Source organism: Dipodomys ordii, unplaced genomic scaffold (assembly GCF_000151885.1).
Source record: "Dipodomys ordii isolate 6190 unplaced genomic scaffold, Dord_2.0 Scaffold128, whole genome shotgun sequence".
NCBI classification, from domain to species: Eukaryota; Metazoa; Chordata; class Mammalia; order Rodentia; family Heteromyidae; genus Dipodomys; species Dipodomys ordii.
In genome coordinates, this window is record NW_012267344.1 from 972119 (window position 1) to 989398 (window position 17280).

Sequence of the window (17280 nt, forward strand, 5' to 3'; positions counted from 1 at the left end):
TCCCTCCCTCCCTCCCTCCCTTCTGTCTTTCTTTCTTTCTTTCTTTGTCTGTCTGTATGTCTTTCTTTCCTTCCTTCCTTCCTTCCCTCCCTCCCTCCCTCCCTCCCTCCCTCTCTCCCTCCTTTCTTTCTTTCCTTCTTTCTGTCTTCCTTTCTTTCTTTCCTTCTTTCGAGCCACTTGAGCCACAGCACCACTTTTGGTTTTCTGGTGTTTCATTGGAGACAAGAATCTCACAGAGTTTCCTGCCCAGGCTGGCTTTGAACATGATCCTCAGATCTCAGCCTTCCGAGTAGGTAGGATGACAGGTGTGAGCCACCGGCACCGGGCTTGAATCACAACTATAGTAACAACTTAAATAATGTTTTTTTAAAAAGGAAGAGAAAGATGGAGCAAAAATATAAAACGTAACTTACTGAAATATAATTTCACAACTATAGAAATAGCTTATATAAACCCAAGGATCATTATTCCCAATAAGAGAAATATTGCATTAAAACAATTGCATTTGTGTGTTTATTTATTTTGTGGTTGTACTAAGGCTTGAACTCAGGGCCTGTGTACTGTCCCTTAGCTTTTTTGCTCCAAGCTAAGCACTGTACCACTTGAGTCACAGCTCCACTCCTGGCTTTTTTCCCCCCCCCCCCCCACTGGTTAATGGAAGAGAAGACTCCTAACAGACTTTCCTGCCTGGGTTTGCCTCCAATCTAGAACCTCAAGATGTCAGCATCTTTACTTTGGTGTTTTTGTTTTTGTCAGTCGTGGGGCTTGAACTCTGGGCCTGGGCGCTGTCCCTGAGCTCTTCAGCTCAAAGCTAGCACTCTACTACTTGAACCACAGTGCTACTTCTGGTTTCCTAAGTGGTTTGTTGAAGATAAGCATCTCACAGACTTTCCAGCCCGGGCTGGCTTTGAATCTTGATCCTCAGATCTCAGCCTCCCGAGTAGCTAGGATGACAGGCGTGAGACATTGGCACCCAGATTTCAGCATCTTTAGTAGCTAGGATCAACAGGCATGAGCTACCAGAACCTGGTTTATTTCTTTATTTGATGCTTGTTTGTTTGTTTGTTTATATCCATACTGAGGCTTGAACTCAAGGCCTGAGTATTTCTCCCTTAGCTTCTTTCCTCTCAAGGCTGTACTCCTTTGAGCCGTGGCTCCGCTTCTGGCTTTTTGGTGGTTCCTTGGAGATAAGAGTCTCATGGACTTTTCCTGCCCGGGCTGGCTTCAAATTGTGATCCTCAGATCTCAGCCTCCTGAGTAGCTAGGATGACAGGCGTGAGCCACTGGTACCCAGCCAGCCTGTTTGTTCTTGTGACAGTGATCTAGCTTTGGTCATGGTTTCTATATGACGTGCCGTACACACAAAGATTTCAAACTCCAGATGACTCTGAGTGGTATGTTGCTGCTTTGTCGTAAGGGATGTCAAAGTTGAAGGCTAAAAGAGACTTTGGTAGTATAGCTAGGAACAGATTCTGCAAATGAAAGGAAAGAAAATACACTTAAACAACCATTCACCCTTTTATGACGAAATGTGTCTACACAGCCACCAACTGTAAAACACTGAGGATTGCCACTTGATCTTTTCAATACAGAGATTATGTCTGGTTAACCAATAAAGCATTTACCAGCCTGAAGTGGCTCATGATATATAAGGTGGCTCATGCCTGTCATCCTAGCTACTCAGGAGGCTGAGATCTGAGGATCACAGTTCAAAGCCAGCCTGGGTAGGAAAGCCCATGAGACTCTTATCTTCATTGAGCCACCAGAAAGCCGGAAGTGGCGCTGTGGCTCAAAGTGGTAGAGCACCTGCCTTGAGCTGAAAAGTTGAGGGACAGCACCCAGGCCCTGAGTTCGAGCCCCAACACCACCCAGTAACCAACCAATGAAACAAACAAGTACAAGCGACTCACCTCTTTCCCTAAGATCTTCAATATAGGCTCTCATAACTTCCTTATCAAAGTGTTGGCGATCCCGTTCACTTTCCATAATTTTACTGCCATCCTGGCATTGGGTTTTATCAATCGGATTATCCATAAGACTGATGAATCTGCTCGAGAAATTACAGGACATAAGTTTCAACGGTGTAAGTTTGACTACATGGTTCTTCCTAGAGGAAGCCAATTTGAGGGTGGGTACTGGTGGCTCACGCCTGTCATCCTAGCTATTCAGGAGGCCGAGATCCGAGGATCCCAGTTCAAGGCCAGCCCAGGCAGGAAAGTAGCACTAATTAACCACCTGAAAACTGGATGGGGAGCTTTGGTTCAAAGTGACAAAGCAGTAGCCTTGAGTCAGAGTGCTCAGGTACAGTGCCCAGGCTCTGAGTTCAAGCTCTAAGACTAGCACCAAAAAAACAAAAACAAAAAACAGGGGTGCAGTGGGAGGAGAAAAAATCAGAGTTATATAGACTTATCTAGCTATAGAGACCCTCAGAGTATAATACCTACATTTAATCACTTTCCAATTTGTGTATGCATCATGCCAGTACCAGGACTTGAACTCAGGGCCTTAGCCCTGATCCTTATCTCAGGCTCCAGGATTACTAGCTCACCTCCAGTCCAATCACTTTATTTATTTATTTATTCAGCCAGTCCCAGGGCTTGAAATCAGGGCCTGGACACTGCCTTGAGCCTCTTTTGCTCAAGGCTAGCGCTCTACCACTTGAGCCACAGCACCACCTGCGGCTTTTTCTGTGTATGTGGTACTGAGGAATCGAACCCAGGGCTTCAGGCATGCTAAGCAAGCACTCTACCCCTCAGCCACCTTCCCAGCCCCTCTACTCACTTTAAAGGTGTCGAGGAATCGCAAAGGGCGGTCGGGAACTCCACCAAATGGTCCCCGCTGACCACCAGCAAGGCAAGCTTCTTCAGATTAAGCAAGGCATGAGGAAGGTAGGTGAGTTTGTTCTTGTATAACAAGAAGCTGTGCAGTTCCTCCAGTCTGGGGAAAAGAAAACAGGGTCAGAACACGGACATTTCACTCCCTGGGAATTACAAATCACACTCAGTTGGGAAGTCCTATTTAATCTACTTCACCTATGACACTTATTTTTATTTATATAAGAAGCAAACTTACAGGCTGGGAAGGTGGCTTAGCAGTAGAGTGCTCGCCTAGCATGCATGAAGCCCTGGGTTCGAGTCCTCAGTACCACATACACAGAAAAAGCCAGAAGTGGTTCTGTGGTTCAAGTGGTAGAGCACCCAGGCCCAGAGTTCAAGCCCCATGACCGACAAAAATTAAAAAAGTAAAAAGTAAATAAAATACAAAAGAGACAAAGCTTTGTGTTCAAAACCCTAGGACCAATACACACACACGCACACACACACACACACACACACACACACACACACACACCAATATACAATTGTTCACTTTGATATTAAAACATAACAATATTTTCTATTGTAGAAGTAATAGCTTTTCTACTTTTGTGGTTCCGTTTTTTGTTGTTGTTGTTGTTGTTGTTGTTTTTGTTGGTCGTGGGGCTTGAACTCTGGGCCTGGGTGCTGTCCCTCAGCTCTTCAGCTCAAGGCAAGCGCTCTACCACTTGAGCTACAGCGCCACTTCCGGTTTTCTGGTGGTTTACTGGAGATAGGAGTCTCATGGTCTCTCCTGCCCGGGCTGGCTTTGAACCTCGATCCTCAGATCTCAGCCTCCTGAGTAGCTAGGATGACAGGCGTGAGCCACCAGCGCCCGGCATGTGGTTCCGTTTTATGAGAGAAAAAAGCAAGGCAAAGTTAGACAGCGGCGATGTTTTATTCCAATTCAGGAGCAAGGAGACACATGAGTCAGATTGTGCATTGTCTTGTTCTCTCATTTTCCAGAAACTAGACATTCTGGAAAATTAGTTGTTTTCAGAGAATATTCATTTAATACGCATCTTTTAAAATCCTGCTATTGTCAGATACCAGTGGCTCATACCTGTAATCCTAGCGACTCAGGAGACTAAGATCTGTTGGATCAAGGTCCAAAGGCAGCCCAGCTACCTTATCTCCAATTAGCCAGCAAAGAGTGGAGCTGTGGCTCAAGTGGTAGAGCACCAGCCTTGAGCAAAATAAAGCTCAGGGACAGTACCCAGGCTCTGAGTTCAAGTCCTTGTACCAGCATATACAAACAACAACAACAAAAATTCACCAAGTCAGGCACCAGTGACTCACGCCTGTCATCCTAGCTACTCAGGAGGCTGAGATCTAAGGATCACGGTTCAAAGCCAGCCTAGGCAGGAAAGTCTGTGATACTCTGATCTCCAATGAACCACCCAAAAAAAAATAGTAGAGCACTAGCTTTGAGGGGAAAAAAAAGTTCAGGGAAAACACCAAGGCCCTAAGTTCAAGCCCCAGGATTGGCACAAAAAAGTAAAAACAAGGGCTGGGAATGTGGCTTAGCGGTAGAGTGCTTGCCTAGCATGCATGAAGCCCTGGGTTCAATTCCTCAGTACCACATACACAGAAAAAGCTGCAGGTGGCGCTGTGGCTCAAGTGGTAGAGCGCTAGCCTTGAGCAAAAGAGGCTTAAGGACCTCACCTTGAGCTCCCAAGTACCTGTCTATATCTTGAGGCAGGTCGCTCAGACTGTTGCTGCTAATATCCAACCACTGCAAACTAGACATGCGCAGAACGCACACCGGGACACTAGAGAATTTGTTGTCAGAGAGATCCACAAAGGTAAGTTGCTTCAGGTTACTCAACTAGAAAGAAATAACACAACATCCCAATTACCTCTTTAAGCATGGGAGTGGAAGGCTGGAGAGGTGGCTTCGTGGTAGAGTGCTTGCCTAGACTGCATGAAGCCCTGAGTTCGATTCCTCAGCACCACATACACAGAGTGGGTGGTGCTGTGGCTCAAGTGGTAGAGAGCTAGCCTTGAGCAAAAGAAGCTCAGGGACAGTGCCCAGGCCCTGAGTTCAAGCCCCAGAACCAGCAAAATAAAATAAAATGGGAGTAAAGTTCCACTAAGAATTTTCTAGTTGAATACTGCCCCGGCACTGGTGGCTCACGCCTGTCATCCCAACTACTCAGGAGGCTGAGATCTGAGGGTTGTGGTTCAAAGCCAGCCTGGGCAAGAAAGCCTGTGAGACTCTTATCTCTAATAAACCACCAGAAAATGGGAAGTGGCGCTGTGGTAGAGCATTAGCCTTGAGCTGCAGAGCTCAGGGACAGCGCCCAGGCCCAGAGTTCAAGACCCACAACCAACCAAAAAGAAATTTGCAATTGATGGTTTCCCTTCAAAGACATCTCTCTGAACTTACACAAAACCAGATGTAGCCAAGTACTAGTGGCTTACACCTGTCATCCTAGCTAGTCAGGAGCCTGAGATGTGAGGATCACAGTTTGAAACCAGCCCAGGCAGAAAAGTTGGTGAAACTCTATGGCTAATGAATCAGTAAAGTGACAGGTTGGAAGGAAGTATGGTTCAAGAGGTAGAATACCTGCCTGGCAAGTATAAGGCTTTGAATTTGAATGTCAGTGCTGCCAGGAATTAAGCGGGGGGGGGGGGGGGGGGGGGGGGGGGGGAGGAATTAAATCACAGTGTTGTTCTTACTTCAAAGGGGAGCTCTATCAAGTCCAGGTTCCCAGAACAATCCAGTCTCTCCAGCTTTTCACAATCTCCCAGTTCTGGGGGAATGCTCTTCAGATGGTTGAAACTCACATTGAGTTCCTTCAGGTTCTTCAAACGACCTGGCATGGGGAAATATGAAAACTCCAACTGAGCAGGACCTTTTAAGAATAAAAGCAAAAGCCAGGCACTGGTGGTTTTTACCTGTTATCCTAGCTACTCGGGAGGCTGAGATTTCAAGACCATGTTTTGAAGCCAGTCCAGGCAGGAAAGTCTGTAAGACTCTTAGCTCCAATGAACCACCAAAAAGCCAGGACAGGAAGGAAGGAAGGAAGGGAGGAAGGAAGGAAAGAAGGAAGGAAGGAAGGAAGGAAGGAAGGAAGGAAGGAAGGAAGGGAGGGAGGGAAGAAGGGAGGAAGGAAGGAAGGAAGGGAGGAAGGAAGGAAAGGAGGGAGGGAGGGAGGGAGAGAGGGAGGGACAGGGTCCTTGTTGCTCACACCTGTCATCCTAGCTACTCAAGAGGCTGAGATCTGAGGATTGGGGTTCAAAGCCAACCTGGGCAGGAAAGTCCCTGAGATGCTTATTTCCAGTGAACCACCAGAAAACCAGAAGTGGTGCTGTGGCTCAAAATGGTAGAGCACCAGCTTTGAGCAAAAGAGTTCAGGGACAGCGGACAGCGCCCAGGCCCGGAGTTCAAGTCCTACAACCAACAAAGAGAGGGAAGAGAGAGCAAAAGAGAAAAAGAAAGCTCACAGCCTACCCTACCAAAGATGTGAGAAAATACATTCTCCTCCCTCCCAACAACTCCAGCCTTCATTAATCACTCAGACCTGGCTCTCAATCAGGCCTTTATAACTTGAACTCTGGGGCTTGAACTCTGGGCCTGGGCGTTCTGCCTCAGCTCTTCAGCTCAAGGCAAGAACTCTACCACTTGAGCTACAGCGCCTCTTCCAGTTTTCTGGTGGTTCATTGGACATAGGAGACTCACAGACTTTCCTGCCCAGGCTGGCTTTGAACCGCGATCCTCAGATCTCAGCCTCCTGAGTAGCTAGGATGACAGCTCTGAGCCACCAGTGCCCAGCACCTTTGTCACTTTTTTTTGCTCCTGTCACATGGACACATCAATGCATCTCACTCAGCCTCAGTGACCTCCTCTGTAAAATGTGCACATGCGCAGAGCATTATATGTAACCGTAGCTCTCTGGCTCTTGGCTTCTGGCCCCCTGCTCTTGTTCAGGGCCAGAACCTGCTAAGCCTCTCACATCATGGCCCCGTTGGTGTCAGCCAGCTGGAGATAAGCACTGGAACAATGCCTCTGGGTGCCAACAGCCCAGCCAGAGGCCGCTGCAGAGGACCAGGCTTGGATTGTGACCATGGTAGGTGCCAGGGGACACTTCAAAGGACACTCCACCGGCAGTGAAGGCTGAGAAGAGAAATGCATGGCTGCCATGAATAGGCACGGGGAAAGGGAGAGAGAGGAGAGTGAGTCACAGAGTTGGCACCATGAACAGAAGATGGGGTCTGGGGCCTGGTCCCTTCGAATGAGAAAATCAACCCCATAGTTAACAAAAGTCACATTTGCCCAGCTGCCCCCGCAGGACTCAGGTGGCTCACGCCTGTCATCCTAGCTACTCAGGAGGCTGAGATCTGAGGATGGAGGTTCAAAGCCAGCCCCGGGCAGGAAACTCTGTGAGACTCTTATCTCCAAGGAACCACCAAAAAAGCTCAAAGTGGCCAGGCACCCATGGCTCATGCCTGTCATCCTAGCTATTCAGGAGGCTGAGATCTGAGGATCATGGTTCAAAGCCAGCCCAAGCAGGAAAGTCCATGAGATTCTTATGTCTAATAAACTACCAGAAAACCAGAAGTGGCACTGTGGCGCTCACCTTGAGCTGAAGAGCTGAAGGACAGTGCCCAGGCCCAGAGTTCAAGACCCATGGCCAATAACAACAACAACAAAAACAAAAACAACCAGGCCTCAAGGTTCTTGATAAATAACATACCGATTTCAGCTGGGAGATGCAAGATGTGGTTTTTTGGTAGATCCAGAATTCTCATGGCCTGAAACAGCTCAATGTAGGTAGGAATGACTTGAATCAGGGTGCTGTGTATATGCCATTCTTCCAAGTGTGTCTGCTCCTTCAAAAAATCCGGGAGCTCCTACAACAAAGCGGATGATGACGACCAAAACCAGCTCCTAGCTGGGCAGTGGCTGACACCTGTCATCCACGCTATTCAGATCTGAGGATCCTGGTTCAAAGCCAGCCTGGACAAGACAGTCCTTGTGAGACTCTTCTTTCCCATGAACCACTCAAACACCAAAGCGGTATGGTGGCTCAAAGTGGTAGCACGCTAGCCTTGAGCAAAAGAGTTCAGGGACAGCAATGCCCAGGCCCTGAGTTCAAGCCTTACAACCAGACAAATTAAAAATAAGAAAGCAAAAACAAAATGCAGCTCCTTGTCAGGCAAAGTGTCCCATGCCTCTAATCTGGGCATTCAGAGGTTTTTTTGTTGGTTGTTTTTGCCAGTCCTGGGGCTTGAACTCAGGGCCTGGACTCTGTCCCTGAGCCTCTCTATGCTCAAGCCTAGCACACACTACCACTTGAGCCACAGCACCACTTCCGGCTATTTCTGAGTAATTTATTGGAGATCAAAGTCTCACGAACTTTCCAGCCTGGGCTGGCTTTGAATCTCGATCCTCCGATCTTTGGCCTCCTGAGTAGCTAGGATGACAGGCATGAACCATGGGTGCCTGGCTCTCATTCTGACTTCTTTGTGCAGCAAGGGGGGCCCAGCTCCGCCCACCTCAAGAGGGATCCAAATGGACTCCCCTGGCTCTTTCCAGGATGACACAGGGCTGCCTGGAGGAAGAAACAGGAGGATCACGTTCCACGCAGAGAACCAACAGGCCCCTCCTCAGCCTCTGAGAGAGCTCTCTCCAGGCCAAAGCGTTCACTGGGCCAAAGCCAAGGTGAGGCTTAGCAGCAGACAGCTAGCGGCTTCAGCAATGCCCAGAGCCACCCCAGAGACAGCTGGACTCACTTTCCAGTGCTCGCCCGAAAGTTCAAACACAAATGGACTGCTCTGTTTGTCTCTGGCCTTGGTAAAGGTCCTCTGTCTCGTGAGTGAGTTCTTCTCCATCTTCTCCAGGAGCCTCATGCTGGTGTCTATGATGCCGTTCTTGCAGTACTGAGACTGGGGTATGCCTTTCTTCCTGCATTCTGCCACGAAGTTCCACTCCTCCTTTATCCTAAAGCAGAAGTAACGGGCCACGATTGATTTATTTGTTTGTTTGGTCGGTTGTGGGGCTTGAACTCTGGGCCTAAGCGCTGTCCCTCAGCTCTTCAGCTCCACCACTTGAGCCACAGCGCCACTTCTGGTTTTCTGGTGGGGTCGTTGGAGAGAAGAGTCTCACAGATCTTTCCTGCCCGGGCTGGCTTTGAACCGTGATCCTCAGATCTCAGCCTCCTGAGTAGCTAGGAGGACAGGCAGGAGCCGCTGGCAACTGGCCAAGAGGTCTTGAGTTCAAGTCCCGCTTATTGGTACACACACACACACACACACACACACACACACACTCAGCATAACAGTGGCCTACTCCAATTCCTGTAACTAAACACACTGGGAGAGACAGTACAAAACACACGTACTTTTCCAGGGCACTTTTCTCCAGCCTTTCTGCCTCTTTCTTCTGCCACGCCTTGTGTTTCTTGACACGCGTTTCCCACAATGATCTCACCACAGAAATGTCAAACGTGACCACCTTATGTCCCATTTTGGGAACATGAAATTACCTAGTTAAAACAACAACAACAACAATAATAATAAGGGCTGGGAAGGTGGATTGGTAGTAGAGCGCTCACTTAGCATGCATGAAGCCCTGGGTTCGATTCCTCAGTCCCACATACTCAGAAAAAGCCAGACGTGGTGCTGTGGCTCAGGTGGTAGAGCGCTCGCCTTGAGCTGAAGAGCTGAGGGACAGCGCCCAGGCCCTGAGTTCAAGCCCCAGGACTGAAAAAAAAAATGTGTGTGTGTATGTGTATTAATAGTAATACTATGCAGGTCAGCTTCATACACACAGAGGAGAAAATAGCTTTCATGGGGGCCCAGGAGAATTAGTCCTGCCAATGAGACTCTCTGGGGACATCAAAATACAGTGAAGGCAATAAAACGCAGCTTTAATAACTCACAAATTCCATTCTGTCGCCACAAAACCAGAGCTTGAGATTTCCCTGAAGTTGAAATGCAGTTACGTTTTCTCAAAGAAACAGCGAGGGAAACTCATTCTTCCCAGTAGCTCGTCCACATTCTATTTTTAAAACTTATTTTGAGTTTATTTTTATTGTATGTTTTTGTTTTTTGTACCAGTACTGAGGGCTTGAACTCAGGGCCTGTTCAGCTAGTTTTGCTCAAGGCTGGTATGTTCCTACCACTTGAGCCACAGCTCCACACTTCTGGCTTTCTTTTTGTTTTATTTTATTTTATTTTTTGCTGGTTCTTTGGAGATCAAGGGTCTCACAGACTTTCCTGCCCAGGCTGGCTTTGAACCATGATCCTCAGATCTGCAGCCTCCTGAGTAGCTTTAGGATTGCAGGTGTGAGCCACTGGCATCCGGCCCTCAGTGGAGTTCTAAATTAAATTACGTTGGATGTAATATGATCTGTGACCCTGGGGACGCTGGATGATTTTTATAGTAATTTGTTAATCTTAGAAAATCGTGTCTGAGGAGGCTCAGGGCACAGATGGGATTAAGAGGCCGGATCTCAGTCAGATCGCCCGAGCTGGCATTCTGCCTGTCATCTCTTTCTCCCAAAGGACATGGCCACCTCTGTTCTCACGTGGACACAGAGTTGGGGTGGGGGCGAGGGGGACAGCACCCCGTGATCATTCGTCAAATGCTTAGACCCAAGCAGGCGGGAGCAAAGAAAGCTCACTGGTTTTTGTTCCTTGGTTGGTTTGCCAGTCCCGGGGTTTGAACTCAGGGCCTGGGCGCTGTCCCTGAGCTGCTTTTGCTCAAAGCCAGCGCTCTACCACTTGAGCCACAGCGCCACTTCCAGCCTTTTCGTGTATGTGGTACTGAGGAATCGAACCCAGGGCTTCATGCATGCTTAAGGGAGAGCTCCACCACTGAGCCACTTTCCCAGCTCAAACAAAAACACAAAAACCATCCAGGCCTTTCCCTCTCTGCCTAGAACAATGACAACAAAAACAAAACAAACAAACAAACAGCCCTTGGGTACCATCCCCCCCTCCCATTCCCCCTCCCCCCATCGGAGCCAGGAGGCTTTAAGACCCCCCCGGATGATTCTCTTCTGGATGATTTTTCGGATCCATTTTCCACGATCCACTCACTCCAACCCCACCCAGTGCTGAGGGTGGGGGCGGGGAGCTTGTATGATTGCACTTTCTAGAACTTTCCCCCGCCCCCTCCCCCTTCCCCTTCCCTGCCAGTCTCCCATCCCTACCCCTGTCAGGTGTCTATACCACATTCTGCATGGGCCAGGAGAGCACACAAACAAAGTTGATTTATCACCACGTTGGCTCAGGACAGCACCGGAGAGCAACACAGAACCAAAACAAACACCCCCAAACCAAACCAAAACAACAACAACAACAACATAACCGCACTGGGCCAGGACAAGGCGATTTGGGGGAACCCACGGATCACCCCCCTCAGGCCCCAGATTTGTGGGAATAGGGGGCTATCAGAGCTTGGGCCCAACTGGACCCATTGGCCTCTCCACAGCTTTCATGGGCTTTCTAGGATCAAAAATGACAGATCCAATAAATAGCTCTGGCCCGAGGCAGCCCCTTCCCTTCCCATTTCTCCTTTAATTCCTCCTTGATAGCCAGCCCCCCCCCCCAAGCTGGCCTCCTGAGCCTCTCCCTTCCTCCCTCTTGGCCTTGGAGACCCCCTTCCCATACCCCAGCCCCTCACCTGCCCTGGCTGGGGTGGTCTCAGGCAAATCCCGGGGTGCCAGGAGGTTGATGTGGTTTCCCAAACTGTTTACACTCAGGCCAAGCACTGGGGCGTGTGCTCTGCTCAAGGCCTGTGTGCTCACCGAGCTATATTTGTAAAAGGAGAACATGATCTAGAGGACATGTGCTGTTGGACTGTCTGTCTAGTCGATGTGAGTCAGCCTGGCCTGAGGAACAGCACAGATATCACAGGGAGGGGCCTTGGCTTCCTGGGGGAGGGAGGGGGGAAGGGGATGAGGGAGGAGCAGACCGCAGGATGGAACCCAATGGGGCTGTAGAAAGCTGGCCTCTTTTCCTTCCTTCCATTCTTCCTTCTTTCCTTGCTTGCTTTCCTTCCTTCCTTCCTTTCATTCTCTTCTCTTTTTTGGGGGGGGGGTCAGTCATGGGGTTTGAACTCTGGGCCTGGGCGCTGTCCCTCAGCTCTTCAGCTCAAGGTGAGCACTCTACCGCTTGAGCCACAACACCACTACCGGGTTTCTGGTGGTTCATTGGAGATCAGAGTCTCATGGACTTTCCTGCCTGGGCTGGCTTTGAACCTCGATCCTCAGAGCTCAGCCTCCTGAGTAGCTAGGATGACAGGCGTGAGTCACTGACTTCTTTCTTTTCTTCCCACCCCCGCCTTTCTTTTTTTGCCAATCCTGGGGCTTGAACTCAGGGCCTGGGCACTGTTCCTGAGCTTCTTTTGCTCAAGGCTAGGTCTCTACCACTTGAGCCACAATGCTACTTCTGGCCTTTTCTGCGTATGTGGGACTGAGGAATCGAACCCCGGGCTTTATACATGTTAGGCAAGCACTCTACCACTAAGCCACCTTCCCAGCTTTTTCTTCTTTCTTTCCTCCCCTTCCTTCTTTCTTTTCTTCCTTCCATCTTTTCCTTTCTTTTTCTTTTTTTGTTCTTTTCCTTCCTTCCTTCCTCCCCCTTTCTCCCTTTCCTTCATCTTGCAAATCTGATCCAGTGCTGAACTCAGTCAGCCAAAGGAACAGGAAAGGGTTCTTATGTTCTCGGTACTGTGTGCCTAAGAACTCAATAAGGAGAGTGATTAGAAACAATTCTCACAGCCAGGGGCCCCGGTGGCTTATTCCTGTCACCCCAGCTACTCAGGAAGCTGAGATCTGAAGATCAGGGTTCAAAGCCAGTCAAGACAGGTAAGCTGGAGAGGGAATGGTGGCTCAAGTTGGTAGAGTACCAGGTTTGAGGGAAAACACTAAGGGACAGTGCCCAGGCCCTGAGTTCAAGCCTGAGTTCAAGGACCTACAGAATAGAATATAAAGGGCTGGGAAGGTGGCTCAGTGGTAGGGCGCTTGCCTTGCATGCCTGAGGCCCTGGGTTCCATTCCTCAGCACCACATAAGCAAAAAAGAAAAAAGCTGTAAGTGGCACTGTGGCTCAAGTGGTAGAGCACTAGCTTTGAGCTGAAGAGCTGAGGGACAGCGCCCAGGCCCAGAGTTCAGGCCCCACGACCGGACCCCCCCCCCAAAAAAGAGAGATAGAATATAAAGTATACACACACACACACACACACACACACACACACACACATCTCCATTGACTCCCAGCTTTCTTTCCTATTTTTTTCTTTTCTTTCCCATAGCATAGGTGAGTTGAGATTGTCTTTAGAGAGTTTGCTCACTAGGAAAATATGTCTTGCTGATAACCCAGCCTGGTGGCTATGGGACCATAAGCTATTAATAAGTGTTGGGGCTCCCTGTGGCTTTCTGGAACCCACCAATCCTGTTTGTCTCCCTCCCTCCCCCTCCCCCAGCTCTTCACCAGTTAGCTTTGCTTTAAATCAGAAAAACACAACCAGGCGCTGACAGCTACTCAAGCTGCTAGCTACTCAAGAGGTTGAGATCTGAGGATCAGAGTTCAAAGCCAGCCCGGGTAGGGAAGTCCATGAGACTCTTATGTCCAATGAACCACCAGAAAACCAGAAGTGCCGTTCGCCTTGAGCTGAAGAGCTGAGGGACAGCACCCGGGCCCAGAGTTCAAGCCCCAGGACTGACAAAAGGATTCCTGGGTTGGTGTTTTCTGGCTAGCCAGGGAAAGGAAACTGGCTCTTAGGCCTTAGGCAACCACCCACAGGGCAAACAACAGAACACTTAAGATTTGCATTTCTTAATTAATTGGTGATAAGTATCTCCTAAGAGAAGAGGCTAGCTTCCGGCCGTGCTGGCTTTGCGCCAAGATCCTCCGACCTCAGCCTTTCTGAGCCAGCCACTGATGACAGATGTGAGCCAGCGGTGCCCAGCTGTGGTATTTATTATTTATTGGTGCAGCAAAACAGGCTGACCCTGCCATACACGGAGGGAGTGGAGGGGGGGGGAGAGGCTGAGATTTCCGGGAAGATCCGGTTTCTGGACCTCCTGTGGTGTCTGGAATGAGACCAGGTTTAGGATCAGGAGGTGCAGGGTTAGTCCAAATCCTGAAAACAAGCTGGGGAACTCTGGGGTGGATGGGACCTGGGCCGCAGGAAACCCATTCTCCTGTCTCGGTTTAGAATCAATCATCAGCTGACCCTGGTGGCTCACGCCTGTAATCCAAGCTACTCAGGAGGCTGAGATCTTGAGGATGATGGTTCAAAGCCAGCTTGGGCAGGAATGTCGGTGAGACTCTGTATCTGAAATGAACCACCAGAAAACTGGAAGTAGAGCTGCGGTTCAACGTGGTAGAACACTCGAGCACCCACGGCTCAGGGACAGCGCCCAGGCCTCGAGTTCGAGTCCCACCAGCACCATCAACAACAGAAAAAGCACTAATGGCATCATTGATCGACCATCTATCTGCAATCGAAGGGAAAATGTCGCCTAATTCCTCAAGTTTGCACAAGGTTGGAGTCCAGCCACCCCCACAGAGCTGGTCGAAGAGGCGGCAGACGTGTGTCTACCCACGAATCTACCTTTCTCGGAACCTCGCCGGAAGACCACAGGCAAAAGGGAAGCAGGCTTCCACTTTGTATTTGTTAAATTCCTCAAAGTGAAAACAAAAAGCCATTAACTTGTTAATGGAGTCTTTAGGCTGGTGGGGGGGGGTCAGCCAACCCCAGCAAGATTGAGGATTGGAAGGGATTAGAGAGGGCCCGCTCACAGCTGGAAGTAGCTAGAAGGTGCGTCTAGCTGGCCTAGAATCCTACACCGCCCACCCCCCCTGCCACTTTCCAGCTGAAGGTGAGAGGTTTGCTCAAGGTGAACACAAGATGCCCTTGTGGCTTTTTGATCAAAGTTGGCTTTTCCCCAGATACCCGGTCATCGTGCTGAAGAAGAAGAAGAAGAATAAAGAATAGCTTTTTGATTAACTTAATTTAATTGACCTAATTCTATAGGGCTAAAAACTAGCCCATGTGTTATTTGATCTTTCTCTCTTCCTCTCTTCTTCCTTCCTTCCTTTCTTCTTTTCCTCCTTCTTTCCCTTCCTTTCTTCCATGCCAGTCCTAGGGCTTGAACTCTGTGCCTGGACTCCGTCCATACATTTCTTTTATTCAAGGCTGGTGCTCTACCACTTGAGCCACACCTCCCCTTCTTACTTTTTGATGGTTCATGGGAGACAAGAGTCTCATGGACTTGGAGTAGCTAGGATGATGGGCAAACCACACACACACACACACACACACACACCTTTCCTGGCAAAAACAAACACACAAGCAGATTTCAAGAACTGAAATTTGAGAATGAAATCTCAACTGCTTTGTTTGAGAGACCCAAGATTTCACCAAGTTGGAATGACCAACTTGATAGAGTTCATTGATTGGCCTTAAAAATTTTTGTTTTCTCCTCTCTAAAGAGTAAATCTGGTCTTTATTTTTTTTAAACCAACTAAAAGACAATTTGGGGTTGGCAGCTATTAGGGGCCTACCTGGATATCCCCACCCCAGGATTATTACTGAGCTCCTCCCTTCCCACAAATCCCTCACTCAAGGTCAAAGCATTCATTTAGGGGTCAAGATCCTCCTCCCTGCCCACCTTCCCCCCCTACAGCTCCTCCCCTCCCCCTAATTTTCCTGTATTTCTTGTCTCTGTGTTTCAACCAAAACCTGCTGGGGCCAAACGATTGCTCTCATCTGGATTGATCATCCTTTGAAATTGCTTTTTTTTTTTCCCACTTCAGGAAAATTAATATTTTTCCTTGAGGTGTTTTGGCCCTGATTCTATGAATGAAAGGCACAGCGAGCAATCTTTATTCCCGTCTTCTCTGTTGAATTTCTAAGGAGCGGCGACCCTGGGTTTGGAGAAGATGGCGACATTCTCTTTCAGGTATGATCCTTGAACTTGAACTTGTCTCCTCGTGACGGTCAGTGTGTCCTCTTGTCTCTGTTGTTCTTGTGTTTTGTTTCGTTTTTTTTTTTTTTCCTGAGAAATTTGCAACTTCACTGTGAATCCTCCTGGGTTAATGATTTTTTTTTTCAAATTATTTTCAATAATAATAATACCAGAGTCACAGCCTGACCCAAAAGAAAAAAGTCTGCTTTTGTAAAAGGTCAGACGTATTAGAGATTGCTTGGAGTTTACAAAATGTTTAAGAATCATCTTCTCCCAAAATGTTTTTTAACCTGAAAATGCTTTAAAAGGATAAGTTTAGTTGCAATAATTTTATAAAATGGGCTTCGTCGATTATATAGCACGGCATGCAGCCATATTTTAATTTTTAGAATATCATTTTATTATCATTTTTCTTATTTGTATTTATTTACTTACTGTTGGCTGATCTAGGGCTTGACCTCAGGGTCTGGGCCTGAGCCTCTTAGTGCTCAAGGTTAGCCCTCTACCACTTGAACCACAACTCCACTTCCATTTTTTTCTAGTAGACTTTCCTGCCTGGGCTGGCTTTGAACCATGATCCTCAGATCTCAGGCTCCTGAGCTAGGATGACAAGCGTGAACCACCAGCACCCAGCTATTATGATTATTAATGTGTTGTTTAGAGAGATTACTGGTTCCTCAGTCAGATAATGAGTATATATGCCGAAGTCTCTCTATGCTCAAGGCTAGTGCTCTACCACTTTTGAACTAGAGCCCCACTTTTCGGATTTTTTTTTTTTCTGTTGATTTAATTGGAAATAAGAACCTTACAGACTTTCCTGCCAAGGCTGGCTTCGAATCGCAATCCTCAGATCTCAGCCTCCTGAGTAGCTAGGATTGCAGGCGTGAGCCACCGATGTCTGGCCATACTGTAATCCTTAGAGGAAGGACCATTCTAGATCATTTGAATCAGGTGCACGAGACAAGATCTAAGACTTAATCGATAGGCATGACCGGTTTTCCACTTTTTCTTTGTTGTCTGAGCCAGCCTCTTAGAAAAGGGGAGGTCACACTTTACAATTTGGGCTTGTCTCTGAGAAGATGGACTCTGTTTTATTTCTTTATTCGGTATTTGCTCACGGTTGTCTGATTTTCTTTTCCTAGAGTGGTTTTCATGATGACGGTTTCCAATGTCTTTCAACTGGGATTAATTGTTGGTGAGAGAACTTTATCCTTTGGGTCACTAACTTTTTTTTTTCCTTGTGGTATTGGTGATCAAAACTCATTGATGACCGGGTGCCGGTGGCTCACACCTGTCATCCTAACTACTCAGGAGGCTGAGCTCTGAGGATCACGATTCAAAGCCAGCCTGGGCAGGAAAGTCCCCATGAGACTCCGATCTCCAATTAACTACCAGAAAGCCGAAAGTGGCGCTGTGGCTCAAGGGGTAGAGCCCTCGCCTTGAGCTGAAGAGCTCAGGGACAGTGCCCAGGCCCAGAGTTCAAGCCCCACGACTGAC

At 48.3% G+C, this 17280-nt stretch overlaps 2 protein-coding genes across 2 annotated transcripts in view; one reads left to right on the top strand and one right to left on the bottom strand.

The window, feature by feature from the left end:
- Positions 1-1422: 1422 nt before the first annotated feature.
- Positions 1423-11565, bottom strand: Lrrc2 (leucine rich repeat containing 2). The gene is made up of 9 exons (XM_013030284.1): positions 11491-11565; positions 9203-9346; positions 8595-8802; positions 7556-7712; positions 5538-5674; positions 4538-4683; positions 2782-2937; positions 1911-2047; positions 1423-1472 (listed from the first exon to the last, which is right to left on the bottom strand). The coding sequence occupies exons 2-9, from the start codon at positions 9325-9327 to the stop codon at positions 1423-1425; spliced, it is 1116 nt and encodes a 371-aa protein (XP_012885738.1). The 5' UTR covers positions 9328-9346; positions 11491-11565.
- A 5373-nt stretch (positions 11566-16938) lies between these two features.
- Positions 16939-17280, top strand: part of Tdgf1 (teratocarcinoma-derived growth factor 1) — a 2807-nt gene continuing 2465 nt past the window's right edge. The window contains exon 1 of the mRNA XM_013030221.1: positions 16939-16978. Coding sequence (XP_012885675.1) covers positions 16939-16978 — 40 coding nt within the window. The remainder of the gene's footprint in view (positions 16979-17280) is intronic.

Bases quoted from the DNA above. Each gene is read 5' to 3' on its own strand.
- Lrrc2 (XM_013030284.1), bottom strand. From the start codon at position 9,327: ATGGGACATAAGGTGGTCACGTTTGACATTTCTGTGGTGAGATCATTG. The intron at 8,803-9,202 runs GTACGTGTGTTT...CTTCTGCTTTAG, and splicing joins GAGAAAAGTGCCCTGGAAAA to GATAAAGGAGGAGTGGAACT. The intron at 2,938-4,537 runs GTACTTGGGAGC...TCTTTTCCCCAG, and splicing joins CTGCCTCAAGATATAGACAG to ACTGGAGGAACTGCACAGCT.